The following is a 24,685-nucleotide window of genomic DNA, read 5'->3' as shown; positions in this document are numbered from 1 at the left end:
CATTGTCGCACATTAACCGGAGGACAGGCAGCAGGGAGGGGATAAAAAGGAAAATACAGGGCTGACAAAAAGGGTTTTACAACAGTATCTTAACACCTGTATCAACCCAAAACTAATCCCACTTCCCCACTCCCTTCCCATAGCCCCATATCAATCATAAAGTTATTAACCTGCCTTACTCACTCAGTAACCCTGTATCACTACCCAAACTAATCCTACTGACCCACTCTTTTCCCATAGCGCGGTATCAATCCCCAAACTAGTCCCACTGCCATGCTCCCTCTCCATAGCCAAGTATCAATTCCCACACGAATCCCGATGCCCCAGACTCTATCCACAGCCCTGTTTCACACCCAAACTAATGCCACTGCTGCACTGTCTTCCCATCACCCTGTATCAATTCAAAACTAATCCCACTGCCTTGCTCTCTTCCCATGGCCCTGTATCAATCCCAATCTAATCACTGTCTCACTCTCTCCCCATAGACCTTTATCAAACCCAAACTAATCCCACTGCCTCACTCTCTCCCCATAGCCCTGTATCAATACTAAATTAATCCCAAAGTCCCACTCTCTCCCCAAAGCCCTGGATCAATATAAAATTAATCACACTGTCTCACTCTCTCCTTATAGCCCTGTATCAATATCAAATTAATTCCTACTACCGTGCTCTCTCCCCATAGCTCTGTATCAATATAAAATTAATCCAGCTCTCTCCCCAAACACCTTTATCGATCCCAAATTCATCCCACTGCCCCGCTCTCTCCCCAAAGGCCTTTATCAATCCCAAATTCATCCCACTGCCCCGCTCTCTCCCCAAAGGCCTTTATCAATCCCAAATGAATCCCAGTGCCCCACTTTCTCCCCATAGCCCTGTGTCAATACCAAATGAATCCCACTGCCCCACTTTCTCCCCACAGCCCTGTATCAAGACCAAATTAATCCCACTGTCGCACTCTCTCCCCATAGCCCTGTATCAATCCCATACTAACCCACTCTCCTGTTTTCTCACCTCGCTGTGCTCCCATCCACCCATTTCCATTTCCCTTCCTCAGCGCGATCCGTTAGTCCAATCCAATAATTTTCTTTCTTGTCCTTGACGGTTTTGTTGAAAAAAGTCTGCAGGAGAAATAAAAATGGAATTTGAGCAGTTTTTCTTACAGCCTCAATTCACACTCACAGCTCTGTATTCACACTGTACCTAGCCCTGTGTCGTACCTTTCCTGAGAGAGTTTGATGGGAACAGTGTAGAGGGAGTTTTACCCTGTATCTAACCCCGTGCTGCACCTGTCCTGGGAGTGTTTGATGGGGACAGCGTGGAGGGTCATTTACTCTGTATCTAACCCTGTGCTGTACTTGTCCTGGGAATCTTTGATGGGGACAGTGTAGAGCGAGCTTTACCCTGTATCTAACCCCATGCTGTGCCTGTCCTGGGACTATTTGATGGGGACAGTGTAGAGGGAGCTTTAGCCTGTATCTAACACAGAGCTGTGCCTGGCTTGAGAATGATTGATGCGACAGTGTAGAGGGAGCCTTACCCTGTATCTAACCCTGTGCTGTACCTGTCCTGAGAGTGTTTGTTGGGACAGTGAAGAGGGCGCTTTACCCTGTATCTATCCCTGTGCAATACTTGTCGTGGGAGTGTTTGGTGAAACAGTGTAGAGGGAGCTTTACTCTGTATCTATAATAATAAGAACAATCTTTATTAGTGTCACAAGTAGGATTATATTATCACTGCAATGAAGTTACTGTGAAAATCCCCCAGTCGCCAAATTCCGGCACCTGTTCGGGTACACAGAGGGAGAATTCAGAATGACCAATTCACCTGACAAGCACAAGTCTTTTGGGACTTGTGGGAGGAAACCGGAGCACTCGGAGGAAACCCATGCAGACACAAAGAGAAAGTTAGGACTCCGCACAGACAGTGACCCAAGCTGGGGATTCTACCGGGGTCCCTGAAGCTGTGAGACAGCAGTGCTAAGCACTGTGCTACCATGTCGTCCCACACCCCTGAGAGTGTTTTATCAGACAGTGTGGAGGGAGCTTTTTTCTGTATCAAAGCCCGTGCTGCACCTGGGAGTGTTTGATGGGACTGTGTAGAGGGAGCTTTACTCGGTATCTAACCACGTGCTGTACCTGTCCTGGGAGTGTTTGATGGGGAAGTGCAGAGGGTGCTTTACTTTGTATCTAACCCCGTGCTGTACCTGTCCTGGGAGTGTTTGATGGGGACAGTGTAGAGGAAGCTTTACTCTGTATCTAACTCAGTGCTGTACCTCTCCTGGGAGTGTTTGGTGGGGACAGTGTAGAGGAAGCTTTACTCTGTATCTAAACACGTGCGGTACCTGTCCTGGAAGTCATTGATGGGGACAGTGTGGAGGGAGCTTAACTCTGTATCTAACCACGTGCTGTACCTGTCCTGGGAGTGTTTGATGGGGACAGTGTAGAGTGAGCTTTACTCTGTCTCTAACGCTGTGCTGTACCTGTCCTGGGAGTGTTTGATGGGGACAGTGTAGAGGGAGCTTTACTCTGTATCTAACCCCGTGCTGTACCTGTCCTGGGAGTGTTTGATGGGGACAGTGTAGAGGGAGCTTTACTCTGTATCTAACCCCGTGCTGTACCTGTCCTGGGAGTGTTTGATGGGAACAGTGTAGAGGGAGCTTTACTCTGTATCTAACCCCGTGCTGTACCTGTCCTGGGAGTGGTTGATGGGGCCAGTGTAGAGGGAGCTTTACTCTGTATCTAACCCCGTGCTGTACCTGTCCTGGGAGTGTTTGATGGGGACAGTGTAGAGGGAGCTTTACTCTGTATCTAACCCCGTGCTGTACCTGTCCTGGGAGTGTTTGATGGGAACAGTGTAGAGGGAGCTTTACTCTGTATCTAACCCCGTGCTGTACCTGTCCTGGGAGTGGTTGATGGGGCCAGTGTAGAGGGAGCTTTACTCTGTATCTAACCCCGTGCTGTACCTGTCCTGGGATTGTTTGATGGGGACAGTGTAGAGGGAGCTTTACTCTGTATCTAACCCCGTGCTGTACCTGTCCTGGGAGTGTTTGATGGGGACAGTGTGGAGGGAGCTTTACTCTGTATCTAACCCCGTGCCGTCCCTGTCCTGGGAGTGTTTGATGGGGACAATGTAGAGGGAGATTTTCTCTCTAACTCATTCTGATAGATGCTGGCATCATTCTCACCTGCTCCTCTGGTGCATTAATGATGATGAGGTGTGAGTTTGAGGATTCACATTCTTGTTTTGCATTGTCCCAGTTTCTCTCATCCGTTGAGAAGAAGTAGCATTTCTGGTTATGAACTTTCCAGCCACGCGGACAGCGAGACTCTGAAAATTAATTAAGTATTGAATCAGTGAGATACATTGGATCATGAGGAGTCCATTCAGCCCCTCTTTACCCTGTTAAACAGGAACAGGAGGAGGTCCATTCAACCCCTCTCCAGGCTGTTACACAGGAACAAGAGGAGATCCACTCTGCCTGCTTCAATCTTTTTAGACATCTCTATTTGATCAGTCTCCATCTTAACTCCCAGCCTCAGTTCCGTCATCCTAGAATGCCAACAATAATCTCTCAATCTGAGTTTTGAGTTTCCAATTGACCTTCAGTCTCCAGAGTTGTTTTTGGTGGGGGGCAGTTCCCAGTTTCCGCTCCACTTTGTGTGAAGATGTCTTTCTTGATGTCACCCGTAAATGTCCTGTCTCGAATTTTAAACTTTGCCCCCCTCATTCTAGATCCCCCCCCTTCCCCCCCCCCCCCCCCCCCCCACCCCCCTACCTCCCAGCCACTACCTCAGATTTGGAGCCTGAATAAACTAACCCTCCAAGTTCATCTTGTCTTGGGTTTCTGGTGGGATGATTGCCAGAAAATTGGAACTCGCGAAAAACGGTGGCATTGTCCTTACGACGGTTGGAATCAAAAACACGTTTAGCGAATGAGGATGTGCTGAGAGGACTTATGTAAGGTGGCTCTCCACCTTGGAAATCGAATTTGGGCAATTTTACCTGAAATTACCCCACCAGATCCAGACAAATCGCCCCTTCATCAACCTCTTCAACCCACAAAAGTAGGTACAGGCCAACAATCAAAATGTCAAGCAGCAGCTGCACCAGGGGCCACAAGGTGACCACGAGAGGCATCAGGAGCCTGGAGAAGCCAACGGGCGAGCAACAGACCCACGAGACAAGGAACCCCCCGAAACAGAGGGGCCAATGAACCGTGCAAGGAATACCCCTCACTGGGCGACGGCTGGGGGTAATTCCCCACCCGAGAGCTGAAGGAGCTTAAGGATGGTCAAGATGCCGGTCACGGAAGCACTGGCCACCAGGCAGGTGGCCCTCGAAAAAACGGACAGGCGAATAGAGGCTCAGGAAAACACGATCCGAGAACTGGAAAAGGCCTCCATGGACCAAAGGTCGTCACCCTGGAGGCTGACATAACGAGGGTAGCCTGAAGGAGAAGTTGGAGTGAAGGGAGTGTCCAGCGATGAGACCTCTTAATACTGAATGGCTCGGATGCCACTGGAGTAGTTCTACATAAGTTAGTTTATTAGAGATTAATATTAATCATAGAAAGTATACCCAGTAATCATGATTGACCATGAAACCTGTCTTTTATGACATAGCAGTGATAATCATGTAAACTCCAGCTCCAAGCAGTAGACACAATGCATGATGGGATTTAGGCTAGCTAACTTGCCCATGTTTTTGAGACACACAAAATGTGTGGTCAGCAGATTACATCGTGGACTTAGTAAACAAGTTTTATCAGTGGCCCCAATAGCCTCTGAAACAATCCATGGAGTAAAAAGGAAGCCAGTTCTGGCATCCTGCCATCTAGATGGACAATGAGGGGACAGGATCTGGCTGTGATATCAGGATGGGAATGTCCTGGAAAAACAACTTAATATGGATACCTGGTGCGCGATTCTCCGACTCCCCGCCGGGTCAGAGAATCGCCGGGGGGAGGTGTGAATCCCGCCCCCGCCAGCCGCCAAATTCTCCGGCACCGGGGCGGGGGCGGGGGCGGGAATCGCGCCGCCCCCTGATGATTCTCTGGCCTGTGGTGGGCCGAAGTCCCGCTGGTTTTATCCTGGTCCCGCCGCCGTGAATTGAACCAGGTTCCATACCGGCGGGACCTGCGGCGTGAGCGGGCTCCGGGCGGGGCAATCTGGCCCCGGGGGGTGCCCCCACAGTGGCCTGGCCCACGATCATGGGCTACCGATTCGCGGGTGAGCCTGTGCCATGGGGGCACTCTTTTCCTACACGCGGCCGTCAGCATCCGCCATGGCCGACGTGTAGGTGACCCGCCCAGCAGCTGCTGACACTCCCGCGCATGCACGGACACCCGCCGGCCCTCGGAGTCCCTTCGGCCCTGACTGGCATGGCGCCAAAGGCCTTCCACGCCAGCCGGTGGGGCGCTAACCACTCCGGGGCAGGCCTAGGCACTAAAGGTGCGGGCCTAGCCCCTAAATGTGCAGAGGCGTCCGCACCTTTGGGGCGGCCCGACGCCGTAGAGGTTCACGCCACTCCATCCCGCCAGAACCCTCGCCCCGCCAGGTAGGGGAGAATCCCACTCATGATCTTGGTAAACAACAGGTGACAGGATGGGGTTAAATCATGATTTTACTGGACAGTTTGAAAATGACAGCTTCAAGGATTGGATCAAGTCCAACTGGGGTGGGCTATTGATTTTTGGAAAATAGTATAATTGATATATTTTTATCAGTGTTTAGCAGATCGATCTTGGCATTATCCAGGTCCAACTCTTGTGTATGCAAAACCAAGCTTGGCGCAATAAAGCCGTCTTAACCAGTTTGTGTGTCTGCCCTGTTTATTAAACTGAGCCATAACAATGAGGGAGGAACCCCACGTAAAGGTTGGCTCAATATTCAGGCCTTGGAAACGCTCCTACATGGGGGAACCAAGAAAACCGGTCGAGTCGTCAAAACCTCAGATTAGTGGGGCTGCCGGAATGGACCGAAGGCAGAAACCCCACGGACTATGTGGCCCAGATGCTGGGAAAGCTGGTGGGAAGGGGCAGCTTCCCCTGCCTGCCAGAGATAGACAGGGCACACAGGTCGCTCTGACCCAACCCAGGACCAGAGAGCAATCGAGGGCGAGAATTGTGAAGATTCATCCGAACCGAGACTGGGGAAGGATCCTGAGATTGGCCAGGCAGACAATTTGTGCGGGACTCTACCACATCATTTTAAAACCGAAAGCTAAGGCACGGCGAAGAGGGGACGAGAGCCGGGTGCAGAAACAGGGGAGAAAGAGGAAGAGGGCAAAGGGAAAAAACAGTGGGCAGAGGGAAAACTCAGACCAATCGTGGAATGGGGGGGGGGGGTCACCACACTGGCGGGAAGGCCAGCATCAGGAGGTATGAGAGAGAAGGGGGGGGACGAGGCCTATCCCCCGCAGGGGAGAGACCGCCTGACAAGCGGGAGGGGGTAAACATTACAAGAAGGGAGACAAGTGAGGGGATAGAAGTGGAGGGGGAGAGAGGGGGCACACTTGGAAAAGGAGAGGGGGAAGAGGGGGGGAAAACACAAAACCATAGAGAGAACAAAGGAACAAGGGGGGGAAGGGCTCTAGGCTGCCTAACACAGGCCCCGCCCAACGCATCCCATGGAGGTTGGACACGACCCTCCTCATCGACAAGGCTTCCTGCGAGAAAATATCACAGGCCATAGAAGGGCAACAACCAGAACAGGGAGGTCTCACCCTCCACGCCCAGTGAGGCCCTGAAGGTTGTGATCTGGGGTGAGATTATTGCCTATAAAGTACGTAGAGCCAGGGAAGAGGGTGGCTAGACAACAGCTAGTCGGCTCCATACTGGAGGTAGACCGGTGATATTCCACGGCCCTGACCGTAGAGCGGAAAATAGACTTTGACCTACTCTCCACGAGGAAAGCGGTGCACCAACTCCATCAGGCATGGGGCCCTGTACGAACACGGAGACCAAGCCAGCCGCCTGCTGGCTCACCAGCTGAGAAGGCAGGCAGCCACGAGGGAAATAGCTCAGGTTAAATACAGCAAAGGCAAACTAATAGCAGAACCAGAAAAGGTCAACAATGCATTTCGAGGCTTTCTACCAGGGGCTGGAAATTCTCTGAGCCCCCCCGAGCGGGACTCGAGGATGAAGCAGTTCCTTGATGGACTGGACATGCCAGTCGTGGGGAGGACAGGGAGCGGGTGCTGGAAGCATCGCTAGAACTGGGAGAAGTCATGAAGAGCATTATCTCCATGCAGGCGGGGAAGGAGCCAGGACCAGATGGATTCCCGGCGGACTGCTACAAAACATTATTTGACGGCACTGTCCTTGCACCACAGGAAATGTTCACGGACTCGCTGGCAATGGCCACCCTGCTGCTACGTTAGCACAAGCCTCAATTTCGCTGATACCCAAGAAAGAAACCACCCAGCAGAATACGGGTCCGACAGACCCATTTCGCTGCTCAATGTAGATGTAAAAATACTGGACAAAATCCTAGCCAGGCGACAGGAAAAATGCGCAACAGAGGTGGTGGCAAAAGATCTGATGGGCTTTGTTGAGAGTCGACAGCTAAAGTCGAACACGCCTGCTAAACGTGATAATGAGCTCACATGTTAAGAAAACACCCGAGGTGATCATCTCCCTGGACACATGTGATGAACGGTTGTTGTATTACTGTACCCTTATCATCATTTAAGGTGATGCCCCCTTTAAGAGTGGGCTTGGAACCCTGGGGGATTCCGCCTCCAGCTCCGCCCACCTGGGAGTCGTATATAAGGGCCTGCCTTGTAGGCGGAACCCAGTAAGCACCCGTCTCAGCACCAGGCTAGTTCTTAGTTTATTAAAGCCTTCTTTACTGTTTACACTCTAAGCATCATTATTGAGGGTACCACAATTTAATAAACTAAATTACATCAGGATGGATGCAGGCCTAAAACCAGAGAAGCTCAACCTGGAAGCACGGACACCGGAGGCAAAGCAAATTTTTAAACACTGGCTCCGATGCTTCGAGGCCTACCTGGACTCCTCAGAGACTCCCATCCTGCGGCCACGCAAGCTGCGCCTACCCCACGCCCGAGTGAGTCACAGAATCTCCGCCACGCTCGAAAAGGCGACTACCTACGAAGAGGCGGTCGAGATACTACACAAGCGGTTTGTCAAACCCATCAATGAGGTACATGTCAGGCATCTGCTCTCTACCTGCCGGCATCGCTCAGGGGAAATGCTAGACGAATTCGTAGAAAAACTCACCGCGCTTGCCGGGGACTGTGACCACCAGGATGTGACAGGGGAAATCCATATGAAACTGCACATCAGAGACATCAGTGACCGGCATCCGTACGACCTGCATCCAGGAGCGGCTGCTCGAAAACGGGGCAAAAGACCTCCAGGACACACTAACGCTCGCCTCCTCGCTGGAAGTGGCCCGTCATAATTTTGGCACGTACCCCGCGGACCCTGAGAGCCCCCCTCAGGCTTCCACAGACTCGGCCACATTACGGGCCTGCGCCGCGCGGCGACCCGCCCAGGCCAGGGGCACACGGTGCTACTTCTGTGGGCAGGGCCAGCACCCACGCCCACGCTGCCCAGCCCGCTCCGCCATCTGTAGCGACTGCGGGAAGAAGGGGCATTTTGTGAGGGTCTGCCCAGCCAGGTCCAAGGGCCAGAAACACAAAGAACAGCAGGCCCAAAAATCAGGCTCACAGGCCCGCAGGCCTCGCAACGCGGCTGCGCATCGACCCGACACGCCCCCTTCTGATGCGTCATCTGCCTCGTGCGAATAATGGGGCGGCCATCTTGGCGGCGGCCATCTTCTCGACCTGACACGTGCGACCGACGGCAGCGGCCATTTTAAGAATCCGACTCGGCTGAGGACTCGGACTACCCGCAACTGGGAGCGATCACCCTCGACCAAAACACCTGCAGAACTCTATGATGCAGGTCCAGGTCAATGGGCGCGACACTCCATGCCTTTTCGACTCCGGGAGCACGGAGAGCTTTATTCATCCAGAAGCGGTAAGGCGCTGCTCCTTGCGCACCCATCCCGTATCCCAAACCATAGACCTCGCATCCGGGTCCCACTCGGTCCAAATCAAGGGGTATTGTATTGCGGATCTCTCGATCCAGGGCGTCGAATACACCCGTTTCAAATTGTATATCCTCCCTCACCTCTGCACCCCCCTGCTGCTCGGACTGGATTTCCAGTGCAGCGAAGCCTGACACTGAAGTTCGGCGGACCCTTGCCCCCCCTCACGGTATGCAGCCTTGCGACACTGAAAGTCGCACCCCCCTCGTTATTCGCGAACCTCACTTCCGACTGTAAGCCCGTCGCCACAAGGAGCCGGCGGTACAGTGCCCAAGATATGACTTTTATCAAGTCAGAGGTCCAGCGTTAACTGGGAGAGGGGGTCATCGGGTCTAACAACTGCCCCTGGAGAGCAACGGATGGTCGTGGATTATAGCCAGAGCATAAACTGCTTCACGCAGCTCGATGCGTACCCCCTTCCTCGCATCGCGGAAATGGTAAATCAGATCGCCCAATACCGAGTATTTTCCACGGTCGATCTCAAATCTGCTTACCACCAGCTCCCTATACAACCGAAAGACCGCCCCTATACTACCTTCGAAGCAGCCGGCCGGCTCTTCCACTTTCTCAGGGTCCCCTTCGGTCCACAAATGGGGTCTTTGTCTTCCAGAGGGCGATGGACCAAATGGTAGACCAGTACGGTTTGACCTGTACTTGGACAATGTCACCATCTGCGGCCATGATCAGCTGGACCATGACGCGAACCTTGAAAAGTTCCTCCAGACCGCCCAAGCCCTCAAACTGACCTATAACAAGGAGAAATGCCTTTTCCACACAACCCGGCTAGCCATCCTCGGCTATGTAGTGGAAAACGGGGTCCTAGGTCCCGACTCTGACCGCATGCGTCCCCTAAAGGAACTTCCCCTCCCCCACAGCCTCAAGGCTCTCAAACGGTGCTCGGGGCTTTTCTCCTATTACGCCCAGTGGGTCCCCAAATATGCGGACAAAGCCGCCCACTTAAAAAGACCACGATATTTCCCCTGTCGGCTGAGGCCCGATCGAGGCCGCATCAAGGCCGACATCATCAAGGCCGCAATGCACGCGGTGGACGAAACTACCCCTTTCCAGGTAGAGAGCGATGCATCAGACATCGCCCTGGCTGCTACCCTCAATCAGGCAGGCAGACCAGTAGCGTTCTTCTTCCGGACCCTCACCGCCTCTGTGATTCGACACTCTGCAGTCGAGAAGGAGGCACAAGCCATCGTGGAGGCTGTGCGGCGCTGGGGGCACTACCTAGCCGGTAGGAGGTTCCCCCTCGTCACCGACAAAAGGTTGGTAGCCTTCATGTTTGATAACGCACAACGGGGCAAAATAAAAAACAATAATCATATGAGGTGGAGGATCGAACTCTCCACCTACACGTACGATATCAAGTATCATCCAGGGGAGCTCAACAAGCCCCCAGATGCCCTGTCCCATGGCACGTGCGCCAACGCGCAGGAGGACCGCCTGCAAGCCATCCACAATGACCTCTGCCACCCGGGGGTTACCCGGCTCGTCCACTTTATCAAGACCTGCAACCTACCTTACTCCACCGAGGAGGTCAAAGCCATGACCAGGGTTTGCCAGATCTGCGCGGAGTGCAAACCACACTTCTACCGGCCAGACAAGGCTCGTCTCGTGAAGGCCTCGGGGCCCTTTGAGCAACTAAGTGTGGACTTCAAGGACCCCCTCCTATCCACCAACCGCAATGCCTACTTCCTCACTGCCACCGTTCTCCCGCTTCCCATTCGCCGTCCCCTGTGCCGACATGACCTCGGCCACCATGATAAAGGCACTGCACAGCATCTTCACCCTGTTTGGTTTCCCCGCTTATATCCACAGCGACCGGGGTACATCGTTCATGAGCGATGAACTGCATCAGTATCTGCTCAGCAAAGGCATCGCCTCGAGCAGAACGACCAGTTATAACCCACGGGGAAACGGGCAGGTGGAGAGGGAGAACGCAACAGTTTGGAAGGCTGTCCTTCTGGCCCTACGGTCGAGAAGTCTCCCAACTACCCGCTGGCAGGAGGTCCTACCCGATGCCCTACACTCCATTAGGTCACTCCTCTGCACGGCCACAAATGAGACCCCTCACAACCGCTTGTTTGTCTTCCCCAGGGAGTCCACCTCCGGGGTCCCGCTTCCACCTTGGCTGACGGTTCCGGGACCTGTTCTTCTCCAGAGGCACGCGAGGAGCCATAAAACGGACCCCCTGGTCGAGATGGTCCGATTACTACACGCGAACCCCCGATATGCCTACACCGAGTACCCCGACGGCAGGCAAGATACGGTTTCCCTCCGGGATCTGGCACCTGCTGGTTCCCCCACTACAGGCGCCCCCTCCCTCACGGCTCCCCTGTGGGATCCGGCACCCACTACCCCCCTCGGTCCCACTCGCCATCGGTGGACACCGACCACATTTGCCCCCTAGCGCACCCCCCTCTACACCCCCACCGGCGCCAGCGCCGGCACCGTTACCCCCATCCCAGCTATTTCCTCTACGCCCCGATCCCCTACCCCAACCCGGACCAAGGCTCCGACCACCGTGCTCCTGGACGTACTCTCTACTAAGACGTCCATGTCCGCCGCACCACCGCCCGAGCTGAGGAGGTCGATGAGGATGATCAGGCCGCCGAAACGAATGGACTTATGATTCCACTTCACCCCGCCGGACTTCGTTTTTTTAAACAGGGGGTGAACGTGTTGAACGGTTATTGTATTACTGTACCCTTATCATCATTTAAGGTGATGCCCCCTTTAAGACCGGGCTTGGAACCCTGGGGGACTCCGCCTCCGGCTCCGCCCACCTGGGAGTTCTATATAAGGGGCCGCCTTGTAGGCGGCACCCAGTAAGCACCTGTCTTGGCACCAGGCTAGTTCTTAGCTCATTAAAGCCTCCTACCGTTTTACTCACTGGCGTCATTATTGAGGGTACAACAACACAGAAAAGGCTTTTGACAGAGTCGAGTGGAAGTACCTCATGGAGGTACTGGAACGGTTTGGGCTCGGAGCAGGGTTCACCGCCTGGGTGAAACTCCTGTACAGCGCTCCCATTGCGAGCGTGCGGACAAACATCACCAGCTCGAAATACGTCCAGCTGCACAGGGCACAAGGCAGGGATGCCCGCTGTACCCGCTGCTGTTTGCCCCGGCGATTGTGCAACTAGTAATCTCGCTCAGGACAGCAAAGAACTGGAAGGGGATTGGAGAGGAGACACAGAGCACAGAGTCTCGCTCTATGCGGATAACCTGCTCCTCCATGTCGCAGACCCCCAAAGCAGCATGGAAGAGATCATGCTGCTCTTGACAGAGTTTGGAGCCTTTTCAGGCTACAAACTCAACTGAACAAAAGTGAAATCTTCCCGGTAAACCCGCAAGGGGCAGAGCTGGAGGGACGGCCATTTAAACAGGCCCAAAACAAACTCCGCTACCAAATTGCCCATGATGATTGTATGTGTGTGTGTGTGTGGGGGGGGGGGGGGGAAGAACCCAATGATCCCCCAAAAAGTCCTTCAAAGAACGAAAAGCGTGGTAGACCTGGGCCTCCCAAACCTGCACTATTCCAAATGAACAGCAACAGCGGGAAGAGTAAAGGATGGATAAAGAAACCAGAAGCCGAATGGGTAAGAATGGAGGAGGGTTCCTACACAGAGATGTCCCTCTGGGCCCTGGCCACAGCGACGCTCCCAGCCCCACTGGCCAAGCACTCTTCAAGCCCAGTGGCAATAGCACCACTCCAGTCCTGGAACCAGCTAAGACAACACTTTGGTCTAACTGAGATGTCCTTCAAGGTCCCCATCTGCAACAACCACAGGTTCGTGCCAGCCAAAATGGACACCACGTTCAAAAGGTGGAGACAGAACGGAGGACACTGGCAGTCAGGAACTTCTACACAGATAACAGACTGACAACACTAGAGGAACTGGCAGGGAAGCTCCAACTGACTGGGGGAATGAGTTAAGATACATGCAAATTAAAAACTTACAACGTAGGGAAACAAAATCATACCCATGGGCGCCGATTAGAATCACTATTAGAGCACCTACTGAACGCGGATAATTTAGTGGGGGGAAGCTGCGGGGACCGCTATGGACGATTACTGGGGAAGGCATGCTCCCCACTTGATGAGGCAAGAGAGAAATGGGAGGAACAGCTTGGGTTTGAAAGGGTGCGGACTCTGGAGCGAAGCACTGAACAGGATCAACTCCATCTCCACATGTGCAAGGATAAGCCTAATGCAGCTGAAAGTGGTGCACAGAGCACACCTACCCAGAACCTGAATGAGCAGGTTCTTCTCAGAGGTGGAGGACCAATGTGAACAATGCCATGGAGGTCCAGCCAACCACACCCACGTGTTCTGGGCCTACCTCAGACTTGTTGGGTTCTGGACAACTTTCTTTGAGGCCAAGGTTGTGGGGATGAGGATGGAACTGTGCCCGAAAGTGACAGTCTTCGGAATATCAGAGCAGCCAGAACTCTTTATGGAGAGGAGGACCGACACCCTAGCCTTTACCTCCCGAATCACCCACCGAAGAAGCCTGCTCAGCTGGCGATCGGCAGCACCACCGATAGCTACAGACTGGCTGTCCGTCCTGTTGGAATTTCTCCAACTGGAAAAAATCTAATTCATCATCCGGGAGTCAAAAGGGGGCTTCCACAAGATGTGGAGGCCATTCACCAACTTGTTCCAGGACCTGTTTTTAGCCAACAGCCAACAGACCAAGGGGAGGGGGGACCCACAAGGGGAGCCCAGACACCAACGAAAATGGAGAGTGTGGGGCCAGAAGGGAACAGGGAGACACAGAAACCAACCACAGCCCACGGGAGGGGACAATATCAGGGCTGTTTGAAATCTTAGGAAAAAACCTTGGTCCCTAACAGCTTTGAGACGTGGATTGGGGGATCTGGGGGGGAGAACAGGGAGTCAGGAATCCCAGAAAGGGACAAATTGGAGGGGAACATGGGGTCCGGAACCCCAGATAGGGACAAACTGTTGGTGGTACAGTGGAGAAAGGGGAACTGTTAGTTCAGACAAACCTGATAACTTTCGGAAAGCATTGCAGAGCGAGTTTACCGTCGCATTCTTCCGATCAAAGGCCACAGACAAGTTCTGGAACTTTCCCTCCAGCATTGTCTGGTTCCGCACAGACTCAGACAAGATCCTGTTCAACAGGTCAGCACGCTGATGTTCAATGGCTTGGTCAATTTGAGATACTTCTAACTTCTGATTCAATAGAAGAACTAAGAGATGGAGAAAGAGTGAGAAAGGAGAATGTGGGTGTTGCTGTGACGGGTGTGGGATACATCAGAGTATTACACTAAGGGGTGTGTTACAGTGAGGGAGGTGCGGTATATCAGGATGTTACAAAGAAGAGTGTGGGGTATATCACAGTGTTACAGTGAGGGATGTGGGGTATATCAGGGTGTTACAGTGAGGGATGTGCGGTACATCAGGATGTTACAAAGAAGAGTGTGGGGTATATCAGAGTGTTACAGTGAGGGATGTGGGGTATATCAGGGTGTTACAGTGAGGGATGTGGGTTATATCAGGGTGTTACAATGAAGGGTGTGGTGTATATCAGGGTGTTACAGTGAGGGATGTGGGGTATATCAGGGTGTTACAGTGAGGGATGTGGGTTATATCAGGGTGTTACAATGAAGGGTGTGTGGTATATCAGGGTGTTACAGTGAGGGTAGTGGGTTATATCAGGGTGTTACAATGAAGGGTGTGGGGTATATCAGAGTGTTACAGTGAGGGATGTGGGATATATCAGAGTGTTACAATGAAGGGTGTGGGGTATATCAGAGTGTTACAGTGAGGGATGTGGGATATATCAGTGTTACAGTGAGGGGTGTGGGATATATCAGTGTGTTACAGTGAGGGATGGGCGGTACATCAGGATGTTACAAAGAAGAGTGTGGGGTATATCAGAGTGTTACAGTGAGGGGTGTGGGGTATATCAGAGTGTTACAGTGAGGGATGTGGGATATATCAGAGTGTTACAATGAAGGGTGTGGGGTATATCAGAGTGTTACAGTGAGGGATGTGGGATATATCAGTGTTACAGTGAGGGGTGTGGGATATATCAGTGTGTTACAGTGAGGGATGGGCGGTACATCAGGATGTTACAAAGAAGAGTGTGGGGTATATCAGAGTGTTACAGTGAGGGGTGTGGGGTATATCAGAGTGTTACAATGAAGGGTGTGGGGTATATCAGAGTGTTACAGTGAAGGATGTGGGGTATATCAGAGTGTTACAGTGAGGGGTGTGGGATATATCAGAGTGTTACAATGAAGGGTGTGGGGTATATCAGAGTGTTACAGTGAGGGATGTGGGATATATCAGTGTGTTACAGTGAGGGGTGTGGGATATATCAGAGTGTTACAATGAAGGGTGTGGGGTATATCAGAGTGTTACAGTGAGGGATGTGGGATATATCAGTGTGTTACAGTGAGGGATGTGCGGTACATCAGGATGTTACAAAGAAGAGTGTGGGGTATATCAGAGTGTTACAGTGAGGGATGTGGGGTATATCAGGGTGTTACAGTGAGGGATGTGGGTTATATCAGGGTGTTACAATGAAGGGTGTGGGGTATATCAGAGTGTTACAATGAAGGGTGTGGGGTATGTCAGGGTGTTACAATGAAGGATGTGGGGTATATCAGGGAGTTACAGTGAGGGATGTGGGTTATATAAAGGTGTTACAATCAAGGGTGTGGGATATATCAGAGTGTTACAGTGAGGGATGTGGGGTATATCAGGGTGTCCAAATGAAGGGTGTGGGGCATATCAGTGTGTTACAGTGAGGGATGTGGGGTATATCAGGGTGTTACAATGAAGGGTGTGGGGTATATCAGAGTGTTAGTGAGGGATGTGGGGTATGTCAGGGTGTTACAGTGAGGGATGTGGGGTATATCAGATTGTTACAGTGAGGGATGTGGGGTATATCAGAGTGTTACAGTGAGAGATGTAGGGTATATCAGGGAGTTACAATGAGGGCTGTGGGGTATATCAGGGTGTTACAATGAAGGGTGTGGAGTATATCAGAGTGTTATAGTGAGGGGCGTGGGGTATATCAGATGTGCTACAGTGAGGGGTGTGGGGTATATCAGAGTGTTACTGTGAGGGGTGTGGGATATATCTGAGTGTTACAGTGAAGGATACGCGATTTACCAGAATGCTACAGTGAGGAAATTGGGATAACTCAGAGTATTGCAGCGAAGAGTGTGCAATATATCACATTGCAACATTGAGGGATGTGGGTTTTATCAGAAAGTTGCACTGAGGGATGTTGGAATATAGCAGGGTGTTACAGTGAGGGGCGTGGCATATATCAGAGTGTTACATTGAGAGGTGTGGAATATATCAGGGTGTTACAGTGAGGGATGTGGAATATATCAGGGTGTGACAGTGAGGGGTGTGGAATATATCAGAGTGTTACAGTGAGGGACGTGGCATATATCAGAGTGTTACATTGAGAGGTGTGGAATATATCAGGGTGTTACAGTGAGGGATGTGGAATATATCAGGGTGTTACAGTGAGGGGTGTGGAGTATATCAGGGTGTTACATTGAGGGGTGTGGAATATATCAGAGTGTTACAGTGAGGGATGTGGAATATATCAGAGTGTTACATTGAGGGGTGTGGAATATATCAGGTTGTTACAGTGAGGGGTGTGGAATATATCAGTGTGTTACAGTTAGAGGTGTGGAATATATCAGGGTGTTACATTGAGGGGTGTGGAATATATCAGAGTGTTACAGTGAGGGATGTGGAATATATCAGTGTGTTACAGTGAGGGGTGTGGAATATGTCAGGGTGTTACAGTTAGAGGTGTGGAATATATCAGGGTGTTACAGTGAGGGGTGTGGAATATATCAGTGTGTTACAGTTAGAGGTGTGGAATATATCAGGGTGTTACATTGAGGGGTGTGGAATATATTAGAGTGTTACAGTGAGGGATGTGGAACATATCAGGGTGTTACAGTGAGGGGTGTAGAATATGTCAGGGTGTTACAGTTAGAGGTGTGGAATATATCAGGGTGTTACATTGAGGGGTGTGGAATATATTAGAGTGTTACAGTGAGGGATGTGGAACATATCAGGGTGTTACAGTGAGGGGTGTAGAATATGTCAGGGTGTTACAGTTAGAGGTGTGGAATAAAGCAGGGTGGAACATTGAGGGGTGTGGAATATATCAGGGTGTTACATTGAGAGGTGTGGAATATATCAGTGTGTTACAGTGAGGGGTGTGGAATATATCAGGGTATTACATTGAGAGGTGTGGAATATATCAGGGTGTTACATTGAGGGGTGTGGAATATGTCAGGGTGTTACATTGAGAGGTGTGGAATATATCAGGGTGTTACATTGAGGGGTGTGGAATATGTCAGGGTGTTGCATTGAGGCGTGTGAGTGAAATATCAGTGTTACTGTGAGGGAAGTGAAGTTTATCATTGTCCTACAGTAAAGGGTGTGGGGAGTACCAGAGAGTTACAGTGAGGGGCATGGGATATATCTAATTGTTACAGTGAGGGATGTGCGATTTACCAGAATGCTACAGTGTGGGAATTGGGATCAATCAGAGTATTGCAGCGAAGAGAGTGCAATATATCACATTGCAACATTGAGGAATGTGGGGTTTATCAGAATGTGGCAGTGAGGGATGTGGGGTATATCAGAGTGTTACAATGAAGGGTGTGGAGGATATCAGAGTTTTACAATGAGGGATGTGGGGCATATCAGAGTGTTACTGTGAGGGACGTGGGGTATATCAGAGTGTTACAGTGAAGGATGTGGGGTATATCAGAGTGTTACAGTGAAGGATGTGGGGTATATCAGAGTGTCACAGTGAGGGGTGTGGAGTATATCAGAGTGTTAAAGTGAGGGGTGTGGGATATATCAGAGTGTTACAGTGAGGGATGTGGAATATATCAGGGTGTTACATTGAGGGGTGTGGAATATATCAGGGTGTTCCAGTTAGAGGTGTGGAATATATCAGGGGGTTACATTCAGGGGTGTGGGGGAAATCTGAGTGTTACAGTGAGGGGTGTGGAATATATCAGAGTGTTACAGTGAGGAAATTGGGATAACTCAGAGTATTGCAGCGAAGAGTGTGCAATATATCACATTGCTACATTGAGGGATATGGGGTTTATCAGAATGTTGCACTGAGGTGTGTTAGAATATACCAGGGTGTTACATGGAGGGGTGTGGGATATATCAAGGTGTTACAATGAGGAGTGTGGAATATATCAGAGTGTTACAGTGAGGGGTGTGGAATATATCGGGGTGTTACATTGAGGGGTGTGGAATATATCAGGGTGTTACAGTGAGGGGTGTGGAATATATCAGGGTGTTACAGTGAGGGGTGTGGAATATATCAGGGTGCTACATTGAGGGGTGTGGAATATATCATGGTGGAACATTGAGGGGTGTGGAATATGTCAGGGTGTTACATTGAGGGATGTGGACAATATCAGGGCGTTACAGTGAGGGGTGTGGAATATATCAGAGTGTTACATTGAGGGGTTTGGGGTATATCAGAGTGTTACAGTGAGGGGTGTGGGATACATCAGGGTGTTACAATGAAGGGTGTTGGGTATATCAGGGTGTTACAATGAAGGGTGTGGGGTATATCAGGGTGCTACAGCGAGGGCTGTGGGGTATATCAGAGTGTGACAGTGAGGGATGTGGGGTATATCAGAGTGTTACAATGAAGGGTGTGGGGTATATCAGGGTGTGATAGTGAGGGATGTGGGATATCTCAGAGTGTGACAGTGAGGGGTGTGGGATATATCAGAGTGTTACGGTGAGGGGTGTGGGATATATCAGTGTGTTACAGTGAGGGGTGTGGGGTATATCAGTGTGTTACAGTGAAGGCTGTGTGATATATCAGAGTGTTACAATGAAGGGTGTGGGGTATATCAGGGTGTTACATTGAAGGGTGTGGAATATATCAGAGTTGGACAATGAGGGATGTGGGGTATATCAGGGTGTTACAATGAAGGGATTGGGGTATATCAGAGTGTTACAATGAGGGGTGTGGGGTATATCAGAGTGTGACAGTGAGGGGTGTGGGATATATCAGTGTGTTACAGTGAGGGGTGGGGGTATATCAGGGTGTTACAATGAAGGGTGTGGGGTATATCAGGGTGCTACAGCGAGGGCTGTGGGGTATATCCGAGTGTGACAGTGAGGGATGTGGGGTATATCAGAGAGTTACAATGAAGGTTGTGGGGAATATCAGGGTGTGACAGTGAGGGATGTGGGATATATCAGAATGTTACATTGAAGGGTGAGGAATATATCAGAGTTTTACAATGAGGGATGTGGGGTATATCAGGGTGTTACAATGAAGGGATTGGGGTATATCAGAGTGTTACAATGAGGGGTGTGGGGTATATCAGAGTGTGACAGTGAGGGGTGTGGGGTATTTCAGTGTGTTACAGTGAAGGCTGTGTGGTATATCAGTGTGTTACAATGAGGGGTGTGGGGTATATCAGAGTGTTACAGTGAGGGATGTGGGGTATTTCAGAGTGTTACACTGAAGGGTGTTGGGTATATCTGTGTGATACAATGAGGGGTGTGGAGTATAACAGAGTGTGACAGTGAGGAGTGTGGGGTATATCAGCGTGTTACAATGAAGGGTGTGGGGTATATCAGAGTGAGATAGTGAGGGGTGTGGGAAATATCAGAGTGTTTCAGTGAGGGGAGTGGGGTATATAAGAGTGTGACAGTGAGGGGTGTGGGATATATCAGTGTGTTACAGTGAGGGGTGTGGGGTATATCAGTGTGTTACAGTGAGGGGTGTGGGGTATATCAGAGTGTTACAGTGAGGGGTATGGGGTATATCAGTGTGTTACAGTGAAGGGTGTGGGATATATCAGAGTGTTCCAATGAGGGGTGTGGGATATATCAGAGTGTTACAGTGAGGGATGTGGGTTATATCAGGGTGTTACAATGAAGGGTGTGGGGTATATCAGAGTGTTACAGTGAGGGATGTGGGGTATATCAGGGTGTTCAAATGAAGGGTGTGGGGCATATCAGTGTGTTACTGTGAGAGATGTGGGGTGTATCAGGGTGTTACATTGAAGGGTGTGGGGTATATCAGAGTGTTAGTGAGGGATGTGGGGTATATCATGGTGTTACAGTGAGGGATGTGGGGTATATCAGATTGTGACAGTGAGGGATGTGGGGTATATCAGAGTGTTACAATGAAGGGTGTGGAGGATATCAGAGTTTTACAATGAGGGATGTGGGGCATATCAGAGTGTTACTGTGAGGGACGTGGGGTATATCAGAGTGTTACAGTGAAGGATGTGGCGTATATCAGAGTGTTACAGTGAAGGATGTGGGGTATATCAGAGTGTTACAGTGAGGGGTGTGGAGTATATAAGAGTGTTACAATGAAGGGTGTAGGGTATATCATAGTGTTACAATGAAGGGTGTGGGGTATATCAGAGTGTCACAGTGAGGGGTGTGGAGTATATCAGAGTGTTAAAGTGAGGGGTGTGGAATATATCAGGGTGTTACAGTTAGAGGTGTGGAATATATCAGGGTGTTACATTCAGGGGTGTGGGGGAAATCTGAGTGTTACAGTGAGGGGTGTGGAATATATCAGAGTGTTACAGTGAGGAAATTGGGATAACTCAGAGTATTGCAGCGAAGAGTGTGCAATATATCACATTGCTACATTGAGGGATATGGGGTTTATCAGAATGTTGCACTGAGGTGTGTTGGAATATACCAGGGTGTTACATGGAGGGGTGTGGGATATATCAAGGTGTTACAATGAGGAGTGTGGAATATATCAGAGTGTTACAGTGAGGGGTGTGGAATATATCAGGGTGTTACATTGAAGGGTGTGGAATATATCAGGGTGTTACAGTGAGGGGTGTGGAATCTATCCGGGTGTTACAGTGAGGGGTGTGGAATATATCACGGTGCTACATTGAGGGGTGTGGAATATATCATGGTGGAACATTGAGGGGTGTGGAATATGTCAGGGTGTTACATTGAGGGATGTGGACAATATCAGGGCGTTACAGTGAGGGGTGTGGAATATATCAGAGTGTTACATTGAGGGGTTTGGGGTATATCAGAGTGTTACAGAGAGGGGTGTGGGATACATCAGGGTGTTACAATGAAGGGTGTGGGGTATATCAGGGTGTTTCAATGAAGGGTGTGGGGTATATCAGGCTGCTACAGCGAGGGCTGTGGGGTATATCAGAGTGTGACAGTGAGGGATGTGGGGTATATCAGAGTGTTACAATGAAGGGTGTGGGGTATATCAGGGTGTGACAGTGAGGGATGTGGGGTATATCAGAATGTTATATTGAAGGGTGTGGAATATATCAGAGTTTTACAATGAGGGATGTGGGGTATATCAGGGTGTTACAATGAAGGGATTGGGGTATATCAGAGTGTGACAGTGAGGGGTGTGGGATATCTCAGAGTGTGACAGTGAGGGGTGTGGGATATATCAGAGTGTTACGGTGAGGGGTGTGGGATATATCAGTGTGTTACAGTGAGGGGTGTGGAATATATCAGGGTGTTACATTGAGAGGTGTGGAATATATCAGGGTGTTACAGTGAGGGGTGTGGAATATATCAGGGTGTTACATTGAGAGGTGTGGAATATATCAGGGTGTTACATTGAGGGGTGTGGAATATGTCAGGGTGTTACATTGAGAGGTGTGGAATATATCAGGGTGTTACATTGAGGGGTGTGGAATATGTCAGGGTGTTGCATTGAGGCGTGTGAGTGAAATATCAGTGTTACTGTGAGGGAAGTGAAGTTTATCATTGTCCTACAGTAAAGGGTGTGGGGAGTACCAGAGAGGTACAGTGAGGGGCATGGGATATATCTAATTGTTACAGTGAGGGATGTGCGATTTACCAGAATGCTACAGTGAGGGAATTGGGATCAATCAGAGTATTGCAGCGAAGAGTGTGCAATATATCACATTGCAACATTGAGGAATGTGGGGTTTATCAGAATGTGGCAGTGAGGGATGTGGGGTATATCAGAGTGTTACAATGAAGGGTGTGGAGGATATCAGAGTTTTACAATGAGGGATGTGGGGCATATCAGAATGTTACTGTGAGGTATGTGGGGTATTTCAGAGTGTTACACTGAAGGGTGTTGGGTATATCTGTGTGTTACAATGAGGGGTGTTGAGTATAACAGAGCGTGACAGTGAGGAGTGTGGGGTATATCAGCGTGTTACAATGAAGGGTGTGGGGTATATCAGAGTGAGATAGTGAGGGGTGTGGGAAATATCAGAGTGTTTCAGCGAGGGGAGTGGGGTATATAAGAGTGTGACAGTGAGGGGTGTGGGATATATCAGTGTGTTACAGTGAGGGGTGTGGGGTATATCAGTGTGTTACAGTGAGGGGTGTGGGGTATATCAGAGTGTTACAGTGAGGGGTATGGGGTATATCAGTGTGTTACAGTGAAGGGTGTGGGATATATCAGAGTGTTCCAATGAGGGGTGAGGGATATATCAGAGTGTTACAGTGAGGGATGTGGGTTATATCAGGGTGTTACAATGAAGGGTGTGGGGTATATCAGAGTGTTACAGTGAGGGATGTGGGGTATATCAGGGTGTTCAAATGAAGGGTGTGGGGCATATCAGTGTGTTACTGTGAGGGATGTGGGGCATATCAGAGTGTTACTGTGAGGGACGTGGGGTATATCAGAGTGTTACAGTGAAGGATGTGGGGTATATCAGAGTGTTACAGTGAAGGACGTGGGGTATATCAGAGTGTTACAGTGAGGGGTGTGGAGTATATAAGAGTGTTACAATGAAGGGTGTAGGGTATATCAGAGTGATACAATGAAGGGTGTGGGGTATATCAGAGTGTCACAGTGAGGGGTGTGGAGTATATCAGAGTGTTAAAGTGAAGGGTGTGGGATATATCAGAGTGTTACAGTGAGGGATGTGGAATATATCAGGGTGTTACATTGAGGGGTGTGGAATATATCAGGGTGTTACAGTTAGAGGTGTGGAATATATCAGGGTGTTACATTCAGGGGTGTGGGAGAAATCTGAGTGTTACAGTGAGGCGTGTGGAATATATCAGAGTGTTACAGTGAGGAAATTGGGATAACTCAGAGTATTGCAGCGAAGAGTGTGCAATATATCACATTGCTACATTGAGGGATATGGGGTTTATCAGAATGTTGCACTGAGGTGTGTTGGAATATACCAGGGTGTTACATGGAGGGGTGTGGGATATATCAAGGTGTTACAATGAGGAGTGTGGAATATATCAGAGTGTTACAGTGAGGGGTGTGGAATATATCAGGGTGTTACATTGAGGTGTGTGGAATATATCAGGGTGTTACAGTGAGGGGTGTGGAATATATCAAGGTTTTACAGTGAGGGGTGTGGAATATATCAGGGTGCTACATTGAGGGGTGTGGAATATATCATGGTGGAACATTGAGGGGTGTGGAATATGTCAGGGTGTTACATTGAGGGATGTGGACAATATCAGGGCGTTACAGTGAGGGGTGTGGAATATATCAGAGTGTTACATTGAGGGGTTTGGGGTATATCAGAATGTTACAGTGAGGGGTGAGGGATACATCAGGGTGTTATAATGAAGGGTGTGGGGTATATCAGGGTGTTACAATGAAGGGATTGGGGTATATCAGAGTGTTACAATGAGGGGTGTGGGGTATATCAGAGTGTGACAGTGAGGGGTGTGGGATATATCAGAGTGTTACGGTGAGGGGTGTGGGATATATCAGTGTGTTACAGTGAGGGGTGTGGGGTATATCAGTGTGTTACAGTGAAGGCTGTGTGATATATCAGAGTGTTACAATGAAGGGTGTGGGGTATATCAGGGTGTGACAGTGAGGGATGTGGGGTATATCAGAATGTTACATTGAAGGGTGTGGAATATATCAGAGTTTGACAATGAGGGATGTGGGGTATATCAGGGTGTTACAAGGAAGGGATTGGGGTATATCAGAGTGTTACAATGAGGGGTGTGGGGTATATCAGAGTGTGACAGTGAGGGGTGTGGGATATATCAGAGTGTTACAGTGAGGGGTGTGGGATATATCAGTGTGTTACAGTGAGGGGTGTGGGGTATATCAGTGTGTTACAGTGAAGGCTGTGTGATATATCAGAGTGTTACAATGAAGGGTGTGGGGTATATCAGGGTGTGACAGTGAGGGATGTGGGGTATATCAGAATGTTACATTGAAGGGTGTGGAATATATCAGAGTTTGACAATGAGGGATGTGGGGTATATCAGGGTGTTACAAGGAAGGGATTGGGGTATATCAGAGTGTTACAATGAGGGGTGTGGGGTATATCAGAGTGTGACAGTGAGGGGTGTGGGATATATCAGAGTGTTACAGTGAGGGGTGTGGGATATATCAGTGTGTTACAGTGAGGGGTGTGGGGTATATCAGTGTGTTACAGTGAAGGCTGTGTGGTATATCAGTGTGTTACAATGAGGGGTGTGGGGTATATCAGAGTGTTACAGTGATGGATGTGGGGTATATCAGAGTGTTACACTGAAGGGTGTTGGGTATATCTGTGTGTTACAATGAGGGGTGTGGAGTATAACAGAGTGTGACAGTGAGGAGTGTGGGGTAT

General features: G+C 50.0%; 1 protein-coding gene across 1 annotated transcript in view; it reads right to left on the bottom strand.

The window, feature by feature from the left end:
* Positions 1–24,685, bottom strand: part of LOC140392371 (CD209 antigen-like protein C) — a 208,921-nt gene that overhangs the window by 30,448 nt on the left and 153,788 nt on the right. The window contains exons 5-7 of the mRNA XM_072477667.1: positions 14,102–14,305; positions 3,185–3,327; positions 1,012–1,118 (exon numbers count right to left, since the gene is read on the bottom strand). Coding sequence (XP_072333768.1) covers positions 1,012–1,118; positions 3,185–3,327; positions 14,102–14,305 — 454 coding nt within the window. The remainder of the gene's footprint in view (positions 1–1,011; positions 1,119–3,184; positions 3,328–14,101; positions 14,306–24,685) is intronic.

Source organism: Scyliorhinus torazame, chromosome 16, assembly GCF_047496885.1.
Source record: "Scyliorhinus torazame isolate Kashiwa2021f chromosome 16, sScyTor2.1, whole genome shotgun sequence".
Taxonomy (NCBI): domain Eukaryota; kingdom Metazoa; phylum Chordata; class Chondrichthyes; order Carcharhiniformes; family Scyliorhinidae; genus Scyliorhinus; species Scyliorhinus torazame.
This window is presented reverse-complemented; position numbering and strand designations above follow the sequence as displayed.